Source organism: Coptis chinensis, chromosome 1 (genome assembly GCF_015680905.1).
Source record: "Coptis chinensis isolate HL-2020 chromosome 1, ASM1568090v1, whole genome shotgun sequence".
Taxonomy (NCBI): Eukaryota; Viridiplantae; Streptophyta; class Magnoliopsida; order Ranunculales; family Ranunculaceae; genus Coptis; species Coptis chinensis.
Window position 1 is genome coordinate 60,911,801 of NC_141456.1, and position 17,815 is coordinate 60,929,615.

The 17,815-nt window shown below is 39.9% G+C and overlaps 1 protein-coding gene across 1 annotated transcript; it reads left to right on the plus strand.

The window, feature by feature from the left end:
• Positions 1-11,173: 11,173 nt before the first annotated feature.
• On the plus strand, positions 11,174-13,216 carry LOC147524799 (S-norcoclaurine synthase 1-like). Its single transcript, XM_086604359.1, has 4 exons — positions 11,174-11,549; positions 11,687-11,934; positions 12,098-12,425; positions 12,777-13,216. The coding sequence occupies exons 1-4, from the start codon at positions 11,307-11,309 to the stop codon at positions 13,014-13,016; spliced, it is 1,059 nt and encodes a 352-aa protein (XP_086460485.1). The 5' UTR covers positions 11,174-11,306; the 3' UTR covers positions 13,017-13,216.
• The last annotated feature ends 4,599 nt before the right edge of the window (positions 13,217-17,815 follow it).

The following is a 17,815-nucleotide window of genomic DNA, read 5'->3' on the forward strand; positions in this document are numbered from 1 at the left end:
AATTCGAAAATCACTGACAATGTCCTCAAGTTTGATGCAGGAAGAAGGTCCTTCCTGTAAGGCTGTATAGAAGTCCGAAAGGGGCTTATCAGCTGCTGGATTTTCGTCAGCCATAATGAATGACGGAAAATGTGACAAGGAATCTTGTTGATTAATAAATGAAGAACTTTGTGGAGGTGAGAACTTACGCAACTGCTTATCGTATTTTCTCCTACGATAAGTATGTTCAAATTCTTTAGTAGAACCAGACCTTAATCTCATGCAAGCATAAACTTAGATCTAATTGAAAAAAGGAACTTATTATTACTTGAATTTTATAATTATGTTCAATCATTAGAGTTGAACAACGTAGGCCTAAGTTGCTGCTAACGTAGCAGTGAAGCTAGGAATACGTGTGCATAAACCAACAGCCAGGTCATAAGAGAGATATGAGGGAGGCTTTCCGTGCAAGCACAGTTCTAATTAAGTAACCTCAATCTGTCAAGTTTCCTAGACACCGTTGGAATATGATTAAGAGTTATGGAATTAAAATTTATGCAAGGTCGTTTGTTTTTTTTTTTTTTTTTTTTTTTGTTTTTTACGATTTATGCAAGGGTGAAAATACAAACATACAAATACGATCTACTCATCATGTGAAGATACTCTACTCATACATATAGCTATACGAATAGGCAAGGTTGTATCATCGATAAATATTTTCACACGTATAGGCAAACATACATCAGTAATACGTATATGTACGCTAATTTGTAAATCGATATTGCGTAGACGTATATCTACAGTTACAGGCAAATTTGAATTACTCATACGTATTTAGATATAGTAGCATGTGAAAATATTATACGTACACATATATATACTAAAATGTGAAAACGTAAACTAAACAGGCAACGTATTTTACCTAGACTAAAATACAACTTTTGTATTGCATAATAATTCAATTTCATCAATACTCATTGAGATTACAAGTGTCATATAGAGAGCAGCTTCACCCCTTAGGATTTAGAAACAACTTACCCAACTCAGATTTTAACCCTCGTTGGAATGTTCTCCTCTTTTATGACAAAATCGACTTATTAAACAACACCATTTTCTAAAATGATGATTTTGGAGGGGAAAACAGTTGATTTTGACCTCGAAAATGACCTCCAGCATGCGTGTCGTCGAGATCTTTTCGAATTGAGCTCACACGCGTGATTCAAAGAACCGTAGCCAAAGTTATGGCCAAAATACCAAAACATACCCTAATTACTATGTATAACTCCTAAGTTATATATGCTAACATGCAAATAACCACTCATTCGGTAATATATATGCTAAACATGTGACTTAGATATATATATATAGATAACCATGCAAAATAGTACCATTTGTATGTATATATACATTAATATGTAATTCATGACCAGTTAACCGCATATATATATATTCACAAGCGTATTCACATGATTCATGCATATTACTAGCCTAATACGCAAAATATAGTCCATTAACTACAACATAATAACTACATACATGTGAAGAATGCAAAAAATATTTAAAATTTGGAACCTGCAAGCTTCCAGCAAGTCCACCAAATAAAAGAAACGTGCACAACAGACCAAATGTTTCATAGTAAGCTTAGTGATTGTTGTAGCCTAGTTTCCAGGTCCTAGCATTTGGAACCTGTCAGTACAACCAAAACCGGAATGTTTATCAGTAGCAAAAATGCGGGAAATTTAAAAAAAAAAAACGAAGAAAACATAAGAAAAAGAAATATATGAAAGGATGAGCATGGGGGGTTTCCCCTTGGAGCAATTCCAGTTTGCAAGCACAGGTCCTTGGGTCTTTAGAATGGCAGCGGCGCCATTTGATCCTAGGGTTTGATTAAAACTACAAGTAAGATAAGTAAAAAGAGATATAAAGAAGAAATGAATACAAAGCCAACTAATTACCTAAGGAAAACAGAAGTTTTTATTGAAGAACTAGAAGGTGTAGTCCTCCATTAATAAGTTACAAGCTTTTTTTTAAAAAAACTAAAAACTAAAAACTAAAAGTAAAGACATGGAAGTAAATGAAAAGTAAAAGTCAAGGAAGTAAAAGCTAGCTAACTCCCAAAATTAGCCCCCCTTTACATAAGAGAGCCTTTTTCTCTTATCCCACGTGAAACACTCTCCTCTCATTTATTTTCACTTATCCACAACTAACCCCCATTTGACACCTTTCATTTTTTTAGATAATCATCACCTAAATCCAACCAACTCATTAACTTTATGCAAGGTGTCAAATTTGCACCAATATTTGCACCTTTGTCTTGACTTGCATGATGACTCATCAAATCTTATGGGCCCGCCTAATGGGTCCATATCAAGGATCGATGGCGATCCGGTCTTTTGGCATTTTACAACTTCCTCGCCTATGGGGGTAAAGTTTAAATGACCGATCGTCCGGAGCAGCTCACTCGTCGCGCGAGTCCTGGTTCAAGAGATATGAGCTTCGGAAGTTTGACGCTTACATTACGTAATCCCGTTTATTTGGATTACGTACTATTTGAGTCTTTGGGCTTTAGTTCGGATTTGTTGGGCTTCACATGGGCTTGATCGGAAGGCATGTGTATACTCCGTATTCCGTGCTTAAATGCTGGCTTTATCATAATTTTTACATTAGTTGCTCCAACCTACAAAAAGCACGAAGATGCGATTATTTCATGATTATTAAGCACAAAATTGACCAAAATGTTATGTCTCTACAGGTTTTTATAATATAGTTTTGGGTGCTTATCATATGACTTCTTTAGAATCTGATGGTAAGTTGCCACTCTGATGGCTGCTAGATCGCAGTGTTCTTCTAGTAAGTCAACCTCTCAAGCTAGGACGGAGTCGTTGTGTCCATACTCGATGAGTTCTGACCGAGTCATGGTGACTGTTAGTTCGGCTGGAATAACGGCCTCCGTGCCATAGCATAGTGAGAATGACGACTCGCCTGTGCTAGAGCGAGTTGTTGTTCGGTGAGCCCATAAGATGTTCTCCAACTGGTTCAGCCATTGGTTTTTGTTCTTTTCAATCTTCTTCTTCAAATTTTCCAGAATTGCTTTGTTGCTAGCTTCTGCTTGGCTATTGCTTTGGGCGTACTGGGGAGTGGAAAATGCATGAACGATCTTCCACTTGGCCGAAAACTACTTGACTGTTTTTCCCTTGAACTGGGAACCGTTGTCCATCACCAGTGTGTGTGGCAAGCCAAATCTGGTGATGATGTGTGTCCAGATGAAGTTTCTGACGTGTGACTCTTTGACATGAGCTAAAAGGATTACTTCAACCCACTTAGTGAAGTAATCAGTTGCGGCCAAGACAAACCGAAAGCCAGTGTTTTTTTGTGGGATGAATGGTCCCATGATATCCAAGCTCCACATGTGAAATGGTCAAGGGCTGGCAATGTTGATTAACTCGTGAACTGGCTGAATGATATTGTGGCCAAAAGTCTGGCATTTGATGCATTTGAGCACATACTTTTTGGCATCTATCTACATTCATGACCAAAAGTATCCCTGGGAGATCGCTTTGTGAGCCAAGGAGCGACCTCCAGCATGGTCCCGCATTCACCCTCATGAATTTCTGCAAAAATCAACTGACCTTGTTCTGGGCTTATGCACCTCAAGTGAGGTCTGCTGGCAGACTTTCTGAATAGTTTGTTGTTGATTAGGCAGTAACGACGTGCCTGGTATTGAACTTGTCTGGCTTTGGTACATTATGTTGGGATTGTACCATGTTGGATGTACTCTATGAGGGGATGTATCCATGTTTGACTCATCTGACTGTCAGAGAGTGGGCATAGGTCACTGATTTCCAAGATGTGTTCAGTTTGGTAAGCAGGTCGGTCAATTACTTCGATGAGTAACTGTCTAGGGGCGCAATTTGGTGTTTGAGTAGCCAGATAAGCTAAACTGTCCGCGTGACGGTTCTCGTCAAGCAAAAAGTGGTGTATGGTGGCTTTCTTAAAAGAAGGAAGTAACTGATAAACAACTTGAAGGTATTTAGAAAGGTTACCTTCATGGGTAGTGTACTATTTAGCAATCTGGCGAACAACCAGTTGCGAGTCACTAAAGACTTGAAGTTCCTGTACACCGAGCTGTAGCGCCATTCTGAGCCCCATGATTAGGGCCTCATACTCCGCCTCATTGTTAGAGGTCGCGAAGTCGATGCAAACTGATTTCTCCACCATAGTTCCATCTGGGGATACCAAGACGACTTCGATTCTACTTCCTCCGGGGTTGTTAGAACCATCCACAAAGAGTGACCAGATGGACTTGTCCTATTTTTTAATGGATGGGATGTCTGTTTCTGGTTCCCAATTCAGGTCGTCAACGGAAAAATCTGCTAGAACATCTGCAACGACCTGCCCTTTCTGAGAAGTGTGCGGGACGAACTCGATGTGATATTCCCCGAGCTCTTCTGCCCATACTGCCATACGAGTTGTTTTATTTTCTTTGAGAAAGATTTTCTTCAGTGGGAGGTCGGTGAGTACCTTGATTGGGTGTGCTTGAAAATACGGTCTGAACTTCCTTGCCGAGTATAGTAATGCGAGTACTGCTCTTTCAATGTAAGAGCAATTCTTTTCAGCTGGGGTTAATGTCTTACTTGTGAAGTAGATCGATTTTTCTAAGTTGTTGTCCTCTTTGAAGAGAACTGAACTGATAGCAAAGTCTGACACTGCAAGGTAGAGCCCCAGCGTCTCCCTATTTATTGGTTTTGCTAGGACGGGTGGTGTTGTCAGGCATTCTTTGAGAGTAGAAAACGCTTGGTGGCACTGGTCGTTCCATGATATGAGAACTGCTCGCCTTTTTTAAGAAGTTGTAGGAAAGGTCGACATTTAATTTGTTTGATGCCCTTGATATGAATCGGTTGAGTGCTGCAACCATTCCTGATAGCTTATGTATTTGCTTACTTATCTTTTGATCGGGCATTTCCAAGAACGCTCAGATCTGGTCTGGATTGGCTTTGATCCCTCGTTGTGATACCTGATACTTGAGAAACTTCCTGGAGGACGCTCCAAAAAGGCATTTCTCGAGATTTAGCTTCATCTGAGTTCGGCGTAATCTGGAGAACACCTGCTCAAGGTGAGTGAGGTGGTCAACCGCTTTCTTGCTTTTGACCACCATGTCATCGATATAGACTTCTATGGTGTCGCCCAACATGTCCTGGAACATGTCAGTGACGAGCCGTTGATAGGTCGCTTCCGCGTTCTTGAGGCCGAATGGGAGGACATTGTAGAAGTAGATTCCATGTTCGGTGATGAATGAAGTTTTTTCCTGATCCTCTTCAGCGAGTAGGATCTGATTGTATCCACTGTATGTATCCATAAATGACAAGAGTTCATGGCCGCAAGTCTGGTCTACAAGTCGGTCGATTCTAGGTAAAGGGAAGCTATCTTTAGGTGTTTCCTGGTTGACATTAGTGAAGTCGATGCAGAGGCGAACTATGCCGTTCTTTTTTGGGACTGCTACTATGTTAGCGATCTAGTCTAGGTAATCGACCTTCCGGATGAAGCCGACTTGTTTGAGTTTGTCGACCTCATCATTGATTGCTTTTTGAAATCTCAGGGATAGCCTCCTAGGTCGCTGTCGAACTGGTCTAGCATTAGGGTTGACGTTTAATCTATGACATGCAACACTAGGATCTATACCAGGCACATCGATATATGACCAAGTGAAAACATCTTTATTCATCGCTAAAATGTTTACAAGCTGGGCCTTGAGTGTAGGGTCAAGGTTAGCCCCTACATAGACGAACTTGGGATCGTCTTCTGTTCCTAGGTTCACTCGCACCTTTTCTTCAGTTTGAAATGCTGCTTTTAAAGATGAGGCGACCTCTGGGGAACTGGTCTCCGATAGTGCTTTGCCGTTATGAGGAGTGGAGGTCTTAGCAACAGGAGTTGGAGCGACCTCTGTGGTTACGACAACAGAGGCTGATGCGATTTCTGTGGTCATGACAACAGGGGCGGTGCAACCTCTGGAATTTGTACTGGTGGACTAACAAGTGCTGGGGCGACCACTGGGGTCTTGACTGGTGGACTAACAAGTGATGGGGCGACCACTGGGGTCTTGACTGGTGGACTAACAAGTGCTGGGGTGACCTCTGTGGTCCTGACTTGTGGGTTAACAGGAACTTGGGCGACCTCTGGGGTCGTGGCTGATGAATGGACTTTTTTGATAAAGCCTCCAGCGTTCTACTTTGGTGCTTTAGATTTGACCTCAGCGATTAAATCTTTGGCCATCGTATAGCTGGTAGGCTTGCTCCTAGTGCTGATAGATGGGTTAGTGGACTTGTTCACTGAGAGGATCTGATTGCAGTGATAAGCCTCGAGCTGATTGCTGCGAAGCTCCATCATACCCCTAGGGCCAGGAAAGCGGAGCACCTGATGTAGTGTTGACGGTATAACTTGCATTTGGTGGATCCAACGCCGTCCTAGGATGGCATTATAGGATGATTGGATGTCTAGAATGCTAAAATGTGTATTGAAGTTGACTTTGTCCTCCCTGGATCCAACATAAACTGGGAGTATGATGTCACCAATTGGGTCGGCTCTGGAGCCATTGAACCCATAGAGAGGAGCTATTGGGTCTATAAAGACCGATTTGGGCAGGTTCATCTCTTGGATGGTATGGTAGAACAAGATGTCGCACGAACTACCGAGATCTATCAGGACACGTTTGACTGTCCAGTTGCTGATTTTGACATGGACCATTAAGGCATCATTATGAGGGAGGCAAACCTTGTTGAGGTCGGCCTCTGTGAAAGTTATATCTCCTGAGCTGCGGCCTGAACTGCGTGGGGCAGGTGCGGCCTGTGAAGAGAACTGGTAGGCTTCTTGGAGAGCGCCTACTGACCTTGCCTCCTTTTTTGTGTATGAGATGATATATGGATGATGTAGATAGATGATGGTCGTTGAACAAAATAGAAGTGTATCAAAACCTAATTATCCCTCAATAAGTAAAGGATGAGTAGGGTATCGTTCCACTTTTAAGTGTATGTTTATATGAAGGACAGGACTGGAAAGGGGGTTTGAGGGATTAAAAACTATGATTATAGATATTATAGATTCTAATGCTAAACTAAACTAAACTAACTAAACTATTGAGAATTTATAAGAGAGGGAATTCAAGAGATTAGAATCCACCAATACTTTTGATCTATGACCTTCTGCTTTATGGTTGTTCTCACAAGTAGACTACAATTAGGCAATCTAGCAAGTGCCGATGCCCTCTTGGACGAAACATCGTTAACGAATAACTCTACTTAAGGTTGTTCCTATGTTTATGCTATTAATATCTTCTTTCCTTTTATGTAAGCTTGGGTAGCTATTCAATGAATCACCATCTAAGGCAAACACAAGGAATATTTCCCTTACTCTAAAACACTACACAATTAGAAGAAAAGTAGAGAATAATAGTATAATATTCAATTACAATAAATAAAACCCTATTCTAGCATTATATTCGATTGCAATAAATAAAATCATGTTACTAGCAAATATTCAATTGCAATAAATAAAACCCTAAACTAGCATGATATTCGATTGTAATAAATAAAAACCTTAATCTATACTTCCATCCTCTGGTCTGGGCAATGGAACTAATAACTAAAAACATAAAGAACTAACCTGATTGAAGAACACCATGACCAGAAGAATCATTAAACATTAAGCACCGGCTTCATCTCCTCCTTTGAAGGAGAATATTAGCCTTCCATAAAGAATGAAGAACACGAAGAATGAGAAGAAGAAGAGTCGAAGAACATAAGACTAGAAAGACTAATTTATTAAGACTCGGCTAGTTAAAACCGAATCTTTTATTATTAATCTCTCTCTGCCTCAAGTTCTGGAGACAAGAGTATATGTGAATTGGCCAATTACATGAGGCACTTAGGTCCTCTATTTATAGGGGTTACAATGAGTTCTAGAAGCATTCCAAACCGTCATTTGTTTCCTAATACAAATAGACTTCTTTCAGAGTCCAACTTTGTCTCCAAAACTGATCGAGAAGGAATTGGCTACAATGTCATTTCATGCGTCTGGACGCATCGATCCATGCATCTCGAATGTGAGCAATGCGTCTGGATGCGCGATCCATGCGTCTTGGACGTGAGCAATGCGTCTGGACGCGCGATCCATGCATCCCAGACGTGGAAGTCTATTTTGTCTCTTCTACTCTATCCTTCTATCGTCTTTTGCGGGCTCTGGTCCAAGCAACGAATCCTTTGGCCTTGGGCTTCCAAATAGGCTTTAAAATAGGTCCAAGTCGCATCTTTAATAGCTTCAATTCCTTGGCCTTCTCCATGATTGTCCACGGGCTTCCCATGTGATCCTTAATGCTCCGAATTGCTCCGTTTTACCCCTTTTTCTCTAATATTCCACAAAACTCTCTCTTTCACTGTGGAATCATAAAACATAACTTAACAAACACTATTAGTCCACTAAGATGGCTAAACAAGAGGCATAATCGAGGGTTAAATTGCACTTTTTGAGCACTTATCACCTACGCGCCTCCTTTTTTCTCTAGAGGATGCAACAGAATCATCTTGGAACGTGATCATATGTATCGTTATGTCATTATCTTTGTATGACGAGTGCTGACGGCGCTTATGGAGGGAACGGTCCTTGGGGCGTCCTCTACTACGAGAGCGAGCTTGGACACTATGACGATTATGGCAAGCTGGAGATCTACTGCGCTCTCTGTGAGCCATGAGCTTATGGCGCAGGTCGCTGTCAGCAATATTGGTATAATGCTTGATATGTCTTTATTCGATGAGGTCTTGGAGGTAGTGCTTGAGCCCCTAGCACTCATCGGTCTCATGACATTTGCTCGGTGGAAGGCACAATAAGGCTTGCTAGGGCGATCTTCTGGTTGTCGTACGTCAGGTCAATAAGAAGCAGCTAGCTTGATCTTGTCCAGTATGTAGCTAGGAGATCGGATGAGTACAGCGAACTCGCGGTTGTTGCTTGGTCTATTCCCAGTCTTCTGTCCTTGCTGTCTGGGCCGCTTTTTTGAAGCTAAGGGGTCATCAGAGATCGCTGCTACTTCTTGTTCTTCTGCTAAGCCATGACGTTTCAGGCCTTCTTGTAACTTAATGTACTTGTCTACTCGAGCGTACATCTCAGATAAAGTTTCTGGTCTTTCTTTCATGAGCGATCTGAACAACACTGTGTTGCGTACTCAGCAGGCGTTGGAGAATGCCAATGTGGCGAACGACTCTTTGAGGCCGCTTTCCATGCCAAGTAGTTTGGTTTTGAACCGACCTAAGAAGGCACAAATTGTTTCATTTTGGCAAAGTGAGAGCTGGAATAGTGAATCTAGATATGCTTTTTTACGCCTGTTGTGGACGTACTGACTAGCAAATAGGTCAGTGAGATTCTCGAAGTTCTTTATCGAGTCTGGCTAGAGTGAAAAGAACCAATCGAGAGCGCCATCTTGTAGGCTGGCCGGAAATAGACGACAATGGAGATAATCAAACTCCTGAGCACTATAGAGTGCAAGGCTCTGAATGTAGCGAGCTATGTGTTGACCTGGACACGTGCTGCCATCGTATATTGCGAAATTTGGTTGGACGAAATCTGGAGGGGAGGCTTTACTGAGTACCTCAGAAGTAAAAGGGGTCGCGCGGTACGCCTTTAGCATCTTTTGAACGATCTAGGTGGCGTCTTTCTTGACTGCGCTCTAATCTATTCTTTGTGAAAGCTCGTTGATCTGCTGGTTAACTTCGTTGATACCGTCCTCTGCTAACGCGCCAGGTGGAGTTTGTGCGTCCACTTGTGCTTTCAAAGCAATATTCTCCTGCCTGAGCAGGGTGATGTGCTCGTTCATGGTACCTAGCTGACCTGCTAAGTTTTGGATTTGAGCTTCGAGGCTTGCCATACTTCGTGGGCTTCAGGATTTTTGTTTTTAATTTGTAAAGTGGTTTCTCAAGAAATTGAAACCACATACAGCGCCAATGTAAAAGGGCGTTTTAGTTATCCCTTACAAATGTGATAGGGGAGAAGAATGGGTTTAGAAATGGGAAAGACCGAGTTCGTTGTTGAGAGAACTGCCTACGTATCTATCTCTCGATTCTGGGGGGAGAGAAGAATCAGGTCTGGCGTAGTTCAAGTAGGGGGTATTTATAGTTGGTGAAAGTGGAGATCTATCCAACACGTGTACTGACAAACACAAATGTATGGTTGAGATTGAGAAGGAGTATTGGAATGGTGTTGGTAGAAATTCTGTAATGATGGGGAGTGGTTACAGTGGTTCGTAATTTGCGGTGATGGAATGTGTAAGTACGGCTTTGGTAATGATTGCTTCTAGAAGATAGGATGTGTCACTAGATAGAACGCTCTATTTGAGGATGTGCGAGTCGAACTGTTTTGAATCGATCTCGTAGCTCGGGTGTGGGTTGATGATGTAGGTCGCTCTGAAGGCAATTCGGGAAACGTTGTCAGAGGTCGGTGTGATATTTCCGCTATGTTGGACACGTGCTTGATATTCCTGAATGAGGATATCACTCCCTCACAATGTGCCCTGGTTCATCTTCATTACTGAAGTAATGACCTTCATAGATTTATTTAAAGAAACAACCACAATCGAATAACCATATTTTTTTTCCATAAAAGTGAACTTCATTAAAAAAAAAACTAGCTAGAACTGCTCCATGAAGGATGCAGAGTGGGTACAGGAATCCATCAAGTCAGTGTGAAGAATTTTATTTAAAGAAACAATCGTAACCGAATAACAAAACGCAGTATTCATATATTATTAGTTTTCACTTTTGAAATTTTTGATCTTCAATAATGAATTCGTACGTTTGCCTCTTGGTGTGTATGATTATGGGCGGTGGCATATTTAAAACTCGTGAAATCCAAAAGAGTGAGCCAAAAAGATATTTGTTTTTTTTTTTCCACGCAAGTAAAGAGTAGTATTACGAATAAGAATAAAAAAAATGTGTTACAGAGAGATAATAAGATTACATTGCATCTGACTTAACAGAATCTAAAATAGTATCCAAAGGGGCACTCCACTCTCGGAACAAAACCTGGTCGAATGTCACTCCAAAGTCCAAACAGCTTGTCTATTATGGGCGGTGGCATATTTAAAACTCGTGAAATCCAAAAGAGTGAGCCAAAAAGAAATTTGTTTATAACGTCCACGATGCACAAAAGCAAAATGGCATGAGATTCTTTTGCTGGTTCTCTCTATAGATTGTAGAAATTTATAGTAAATACATTGTTAAATCTTAACAATTAATCAGTTAGAGAAAAATTTAGAAGGATATTGATCAGCCTAAAGATTGGAGAATAGGATGACGAACGAAAGGAAGTTTGGTGGTTCCCTCCCAGTTGAGAATGTCCAGGCTCTGGCTGCCAAGGAGTTGAAAGATATCCCTGACCATTATGTCCGTCCTGAATTGGATTCTGATGTAATTTCCATCGACGAGTCTCTGGAGATCCCAGTCATTGATCTTAGTAGACTACTTGATCAACAATTTGCTTGCGAAGAACTAGCTAAGCTTCATGCTGCGTGCCAAGATTGGGGGTTCTTCCATGTAGGTCCACCACATTAAAACGTAGCAGATTTATTATCTGTGTTTTGATGATCTAACTAATGTTCTTACTTGCACTTATATAAGAACCATGTTCCAATGTACAAACCATGTTTAATTTCTTGCAATTTGTCGAGCAGTTGATCAACCATAGTGTACCAGAGATAGTGATTGAAAACATGAAGATTGACACACAGGAGTTCTTTAGACTTCCATTAGATGAGAAAAGAGCTTATGCACAACTACCCGACAGCATTGAAGGTTATGGTCAAGCCTTTGTGGTGTCTGAAGAGCAAAAGTTAGACTGGGGAGACATGCTTTTCTTTTTGACACTACCTGTTCATTTTAGAGACATGAGATTTTGGCCCACTAGCCCTACTTCTTTCAGGTATGTGATAAACCATTTTGAAAATCTAAGTTAGTTGCAAGTTCTATCAAGGAGAGGCCTTAATACTGGGGTTTGCATTAACCTAAGATTGAGTTGGAAGGAGAAATAGCATTCTCTCTTATAGATGGAAAATATGACAAAGTTCTTCTACATATATTTTCAGGGAAACTACGGAGAAATACTCAATTGAATTGCAAAGAGTGACGGTTTGCCTGCTAGGTTCAATGGCCAAGAACTTGGGGCTTGAACCAGAAAAATTGACGAACATGTTTCAGATGGATGGATCACAATCGCTAAGGATGAACTATTACCCACCATGCCCTCATGCAGACAAGGTTTTAGGCCTTTCACCGCACTCTGATGCTACTGGTCTAACTTTGCTCTTACAAATCAATGATGTTCAAGGACTGCAGATCAAGAAAGGAGGGAACTGGGTTCCCGTTAAACCACTTTCCGGTGCTTTCATTGTCAACGTTGGCGATACAATTGAGGTAATATCACTACAATATCTATGGTGATCATTCTAGTAATGTCCCCGTTCAGAGATTTTTGTTTGTCTTTATGAGCAACGCGTACAAGCTAACAGAGTTGCAAAACATATACCTGGCCCAAGTGGTTGCACTCCTGAGGATAAAAAAGGGCAGGCCTAATAGTTGCAATCTTCATGTTTTATATGAACTTTGCAAACTCGCTATCAAAATCTACAAAAGGCATATTAATTTTTTATGAAATCGGCAAAGCGTTAGAAAACTCTATGCAGAAAATGGTTTTTGGTTGTCAAAATATGTATGTCATAAAGATTGCCTTCATTTATACTACTTTGTTGTGTCGTTCATTTGCAGATATTCAGTAACGGGATATACGAGAGCATCGAGCACCGGGCTGTGATTAACTCGGACAAAGAACGACTCTCCATCGCTGCGTTTCATGAACCGAGATTTGGCACTACTATTGGACCTCTCCCCGATCTTGTAAAGGAAAACAGGGAGAGATACAAGACGCTAAGGTATGAGGATTACTTGGGGCATATCATCACTTCTAAGCTTGATGGGAAGAGCTTACTGGAACACATGAAACTATAACTGAAAGAATAGACATTGGGAATCAAGATTCAAGATGAACTACATTCTACATGTCAGTTACTTCAGTCAGTCAAGAAACAGTTTAGATTCTTCATATGGTATTGGCATATGTACCAGTGTATAACCGTACAAGTGTACAACGACATCAAAATCTTCAATATATGCTAATAATATGCACCGAGTATGCGTAGTTCAGTAGTTGTGTACGTTCTTGATAACTATTACCATAGATATAACCTAGGAATAAATAGTAACAAGCTATCAGTAACAATGAGTTTCATTTACTTCAATCATGTAAATCAACAGACAACCATTTTGACCCACTTAAAACCTTACCATTTTCTCTTTTACCATTACTACCCTAATTAAGAATAATTAAGGAATCTTTAAAAAGTTATAATGTAAACATGCAAGAGAAACAAAATTAGGGTGGGGTGTTCAACTTCTTAGATTCCTTAATAAGTCAATATACAATTGAGTTGTTTCTCTACTGATGTACAAAAGAAGAAGAAAAAAGACTCATTTATATTTTTTAAGGGTCGGGTTCAAGGGACATATATGTTCGACATCTAAATTCACTCAGGGCAACAACCACACGATCTTAAAAGATTAAGGATTGAAAAGTTGCCATGTAGTGAGCCAAAAGGGTGATTCTCTTGGCTTTCTAGTTCAGCTCTAGCCAAGCCAAAGACACACCTGCCCCACCTTTTGCTTTAGTACTCGAGTCACCTTCCTTCTCTATTTTGAGTATTTTCTTCTTTACTGATTCATTCATCAAAAATCAATTCGAAAAAGTGAGTTAGGCAAACTACAATTATCCAATTTATTTACAATTTACCATTATGAGATTTCGTAGACCCAAATTGAACAAACTTATTTCCAATTTTCCAATTATCTCCGAGACGCAAGACTTTAAGTGTGTGAATACAAATTGCAAAGGGATATTTAGATTTTGGTCCTACTATTAATAGCGAACTTAGGCTTTGGTCCTACTTTTCAAATTTATTAGGCTTTGGTCCTACTTCTGTTTGTTGACTGAGTCAATATAGTTGACCATGGTCAATCTGTTTCAATCTGTTTGTATTTTCAAAATGGCAAGAATACCCCTCCATGTGTATGTCACGAGAATAAGTATATAACCGTTGGAATCCAACTAAAACTCACTTGATAAAATTTGCCACATGTCAAAATCCTCTATACAATCCAATGGTCCAAAAAATATAGCCGTTAGAACTAAAATACTAGAAGAGTTCAACCCTTACAGTCATCTTCTTCCTGTAAATCACCATTTCTTTTCTTTGGGTACCCCTATTCTTTCTCCAATCTAATCCAGTGAGTGGAGCTCCCGTAAGATATTTTGTGTCAGATGAGGTAGTTTTCAACCTAACCAACTTTTAAACTATAATGACATATAAGTAGGACTAAACTCTAATTTTATGAAGTTCAATAGGCTTAATTCCTAAAAGATGACTTTGTTTTCTGTACCAAAATCTAAGTTTATCCAACTTGTGTTTTTTTGTCCAGAGATATGGGGGTGTGACCAAGAAGGCCACACTGCTCCAAATTGTGAGTACCTTTATAAGAGATGCAACATGGACAGGGGGGGTAGACATGGTCAAGTGCAGAGGCTTTATGAAATTGTATAGATGTCGTGATCAGTCGGGCAAAGTAATTGAAATGTGGCTTTCATGTGACATGGTTGGGTGTCACAACCACTAGATGCTTTATGGTGCTTCCAATCAGCCTATGGTGCCTACTGAGAAGAAGACTACTCTATGTCTGTATCAATGTAAGGGTGATCTAATTGTTCCATTCTAATAAAATGTAAGTTGTAGCACCATAAAATATCAAAACCATATCAACCTATTTGCAGAACATAAAAAAGATGATCATAACAAAAGGGAAATCATAAACTGGTAGTACAAACAAGGGTTCTTTCTTACATCAAATTTCAAAATGAAATCCCAGCAGACCTGAACCATGAGAAATAGACACAACACTTTGACCTAAACCATGAGAAACAGAAAACAGACACAACACTTCAGCAGACTAACACCAGTAGCTTAAGTACAAACAAACACTTCCTGACTTGACATATGATATACAAAAGTAGCAAAAGATGCAATCCCCTTACAAGTAGCAAAATATACAAAATATACTTGCAAAAGTCACTTACTATTGAGTCTGGCTAAGTGGCTCATGAGTTGATATAGTTGCATTCAGTGGAGGAGTTGAAGGTGTATCTAGGCCATCACCAAACAACAAATGATGCAATCCCCTTGTTCTCTGGCTAACTGGCTCATGTACTCCTCTGCCTCTTCCATACCTTCCACCCCTTATGTTTGCTCTTCCTCTTCCTCTTGCTCTGCCTCTTCCTCTTCCTCTCCCTACTCTACCTCCTTCTGGTGATCCTCTTTTAATTGGTCCTTGATGCTGCTGCTGCTGCACTGGGGCTTCTTGATGCTGCTGCTGCCGCTGCACCGGGGCTTCAATTGGTTCTTCTTGTCTAGGGATACCTTTCCCTTTCTTTTTGCCATATATCCCCTTCTGTCTTTGATCACATGTTATAGAGTTGTGACCTAGTTCTCCACACTTTGTGCACTTCCTTCTTGTTTTAGGTGGTTCATCATCCCCCCTAATTCTTTGTTTTCTTGGCCTTCCTACCTTATTAGCCACTTCAGGAGGTAGTACCAACTCTTCTGGGTCATCCTGTGAATAAAGATAAGGGTAGATAATTACTATCCTATACAATCAAGATAGATAACATCACATACATTACTTACTATTTCTTCCCAATCCTCAATGTTCTCCAGTGGATAAAGATAGTTTGCATAAGTTCTCCTGAATGCCTCAACACTAAAATATGGACTGCAATACATGTCATAAATTAATGTATACAACAGAAATTAATGTATAGGGTTAAAATATATACAACAGAAATTAATGTACACATAAGTAAATATTTGAAAATGATACAATTTACCTTGACCACTTTTCCACTCTCTTCTTTCTGATGACAGCAACTGCATGTGCACAAGGAATTCCTGACATTTACCACTCTATGCATGAGCATTCAAATTTCCCAATATCAACATTATACCTCTTCCCACTCTTGTTATTGATTGCTAAATATTCAGTATCTGAAACACCCTTAATCTCATACCAATGGTGCCTCAACTCCCTCTTTTTAATCATGAAATATACATTTAGGACTACATCTCCTTCAACTAGCTCCATGGACAACTCTCTTCTCTCATAAACCAAATTCAACAAGTCTAGGTTGTACCTGTCTATAAAGGAACCAATGGTTTATCTCTGATTTTGAGTATATCCAGTTATTGAAGGACTTACTAAAATTATTGGTCAGTTCATCACACTTTGAGATCCAATCATAGTGTGCCCTAGCCCAACTACTCCTTGGCTCTCTATCCAACCAATCTAAAGCTTTTGGGTCATTTTTGTTAATGATACCCAATATCCTTGTAAGTTCTTGCTTCTTGTATGCCCTTGCAGCTCCCCAGGCTAGATTTTCCCACAGCTCACCACTATAAATCTTTTTAAAGTTCTTGTACATATGTCTGAAGCAATATCTGCATAAAAAAACATGCATAAGTATCTTAAATAAATGTGTATAATTCATCATAGTGAGCTACAGCTACAACATGTATAAATGTGTATCTTAAATAAAATGTGTATAAATGTGTACCTGTGATTGGAATCTGGAAAATAGTGAGCTACAACATGTATCAACCCCTTCTGTCTGTCACTCATGAAGCTAACCTTATCATTATGCTTGTCTAGATGAGGCTTCAAGTGGCATAACAATTGCATCCATGTATCTTTGTTCTCCCTTTGACAAACATAGACAGCAAGAGGGAATATTCCATTTATGGCATCAAGTCCTATAGCTGTTAAGCAACATCCACCATACTTACCTTTGAGAAAACAGCCATCAAGACCAACTATGGGTCTACATCCATTCAACCACCCATCTATTGATGACTTGAATGCAACAGCAACACCAATGAAAGACTTAGTTCCATCACTCATAAAATGCTTGGCAATGCTACCTGGGTTTCTCTTAAGTATCTGCTTACACAGCTCAGGGACTAGTCTATAACCTTCTTCATAATTTCCATGTATTGCTTCAAGCATCAGCCATCTACTCTTCCAAGCAGTCCATTATGATATGCTCACTCCATATTTATTAAACACCTCTTTTACTATATAAGTTGGTTTGAAATCTGGATGATCTCTCATCTTATCTAGAAATACTTTAGCAACCCAAGGTGCTTTAGCCTGTGTATTCTTATTCTTCTTATCAGTTTCACATGTCATCATGACATTTCTTAAGAATGAAGGTGTGCATATCTTTTTTGGTTATACTAGCAGATACAGCCCACTTATATAATGACTCTTTACACACAATAATTACCCTGAACTTGTCATTTCTAACTTGTCTAAAACTAAACCTATGTTTAATTGCCATTATCACAAAAACCTCCCTGCAAGCCTCAATAGTAGGCCAGCTCATCTTGGGCTTCAACTCACATAACCCAAACTTCTCAACTACTGGGTCTACCACCTTTGCCACCTCCTCTTCCTTATAGATGTTTCTTGATAGCCCCATAACATTAGCCAACACAGAACTTTGTAACTCTTCTTCTAAATTATGTACTTTTTCATCCACCACCATTAGATCTATGTCATTATCTAAGTCATTATCTGAGTAATCACTATCTGTTGGATTGTACCCATCATCATCAGATTCACTTTCAGCACTTTCATAGCCTGCATCC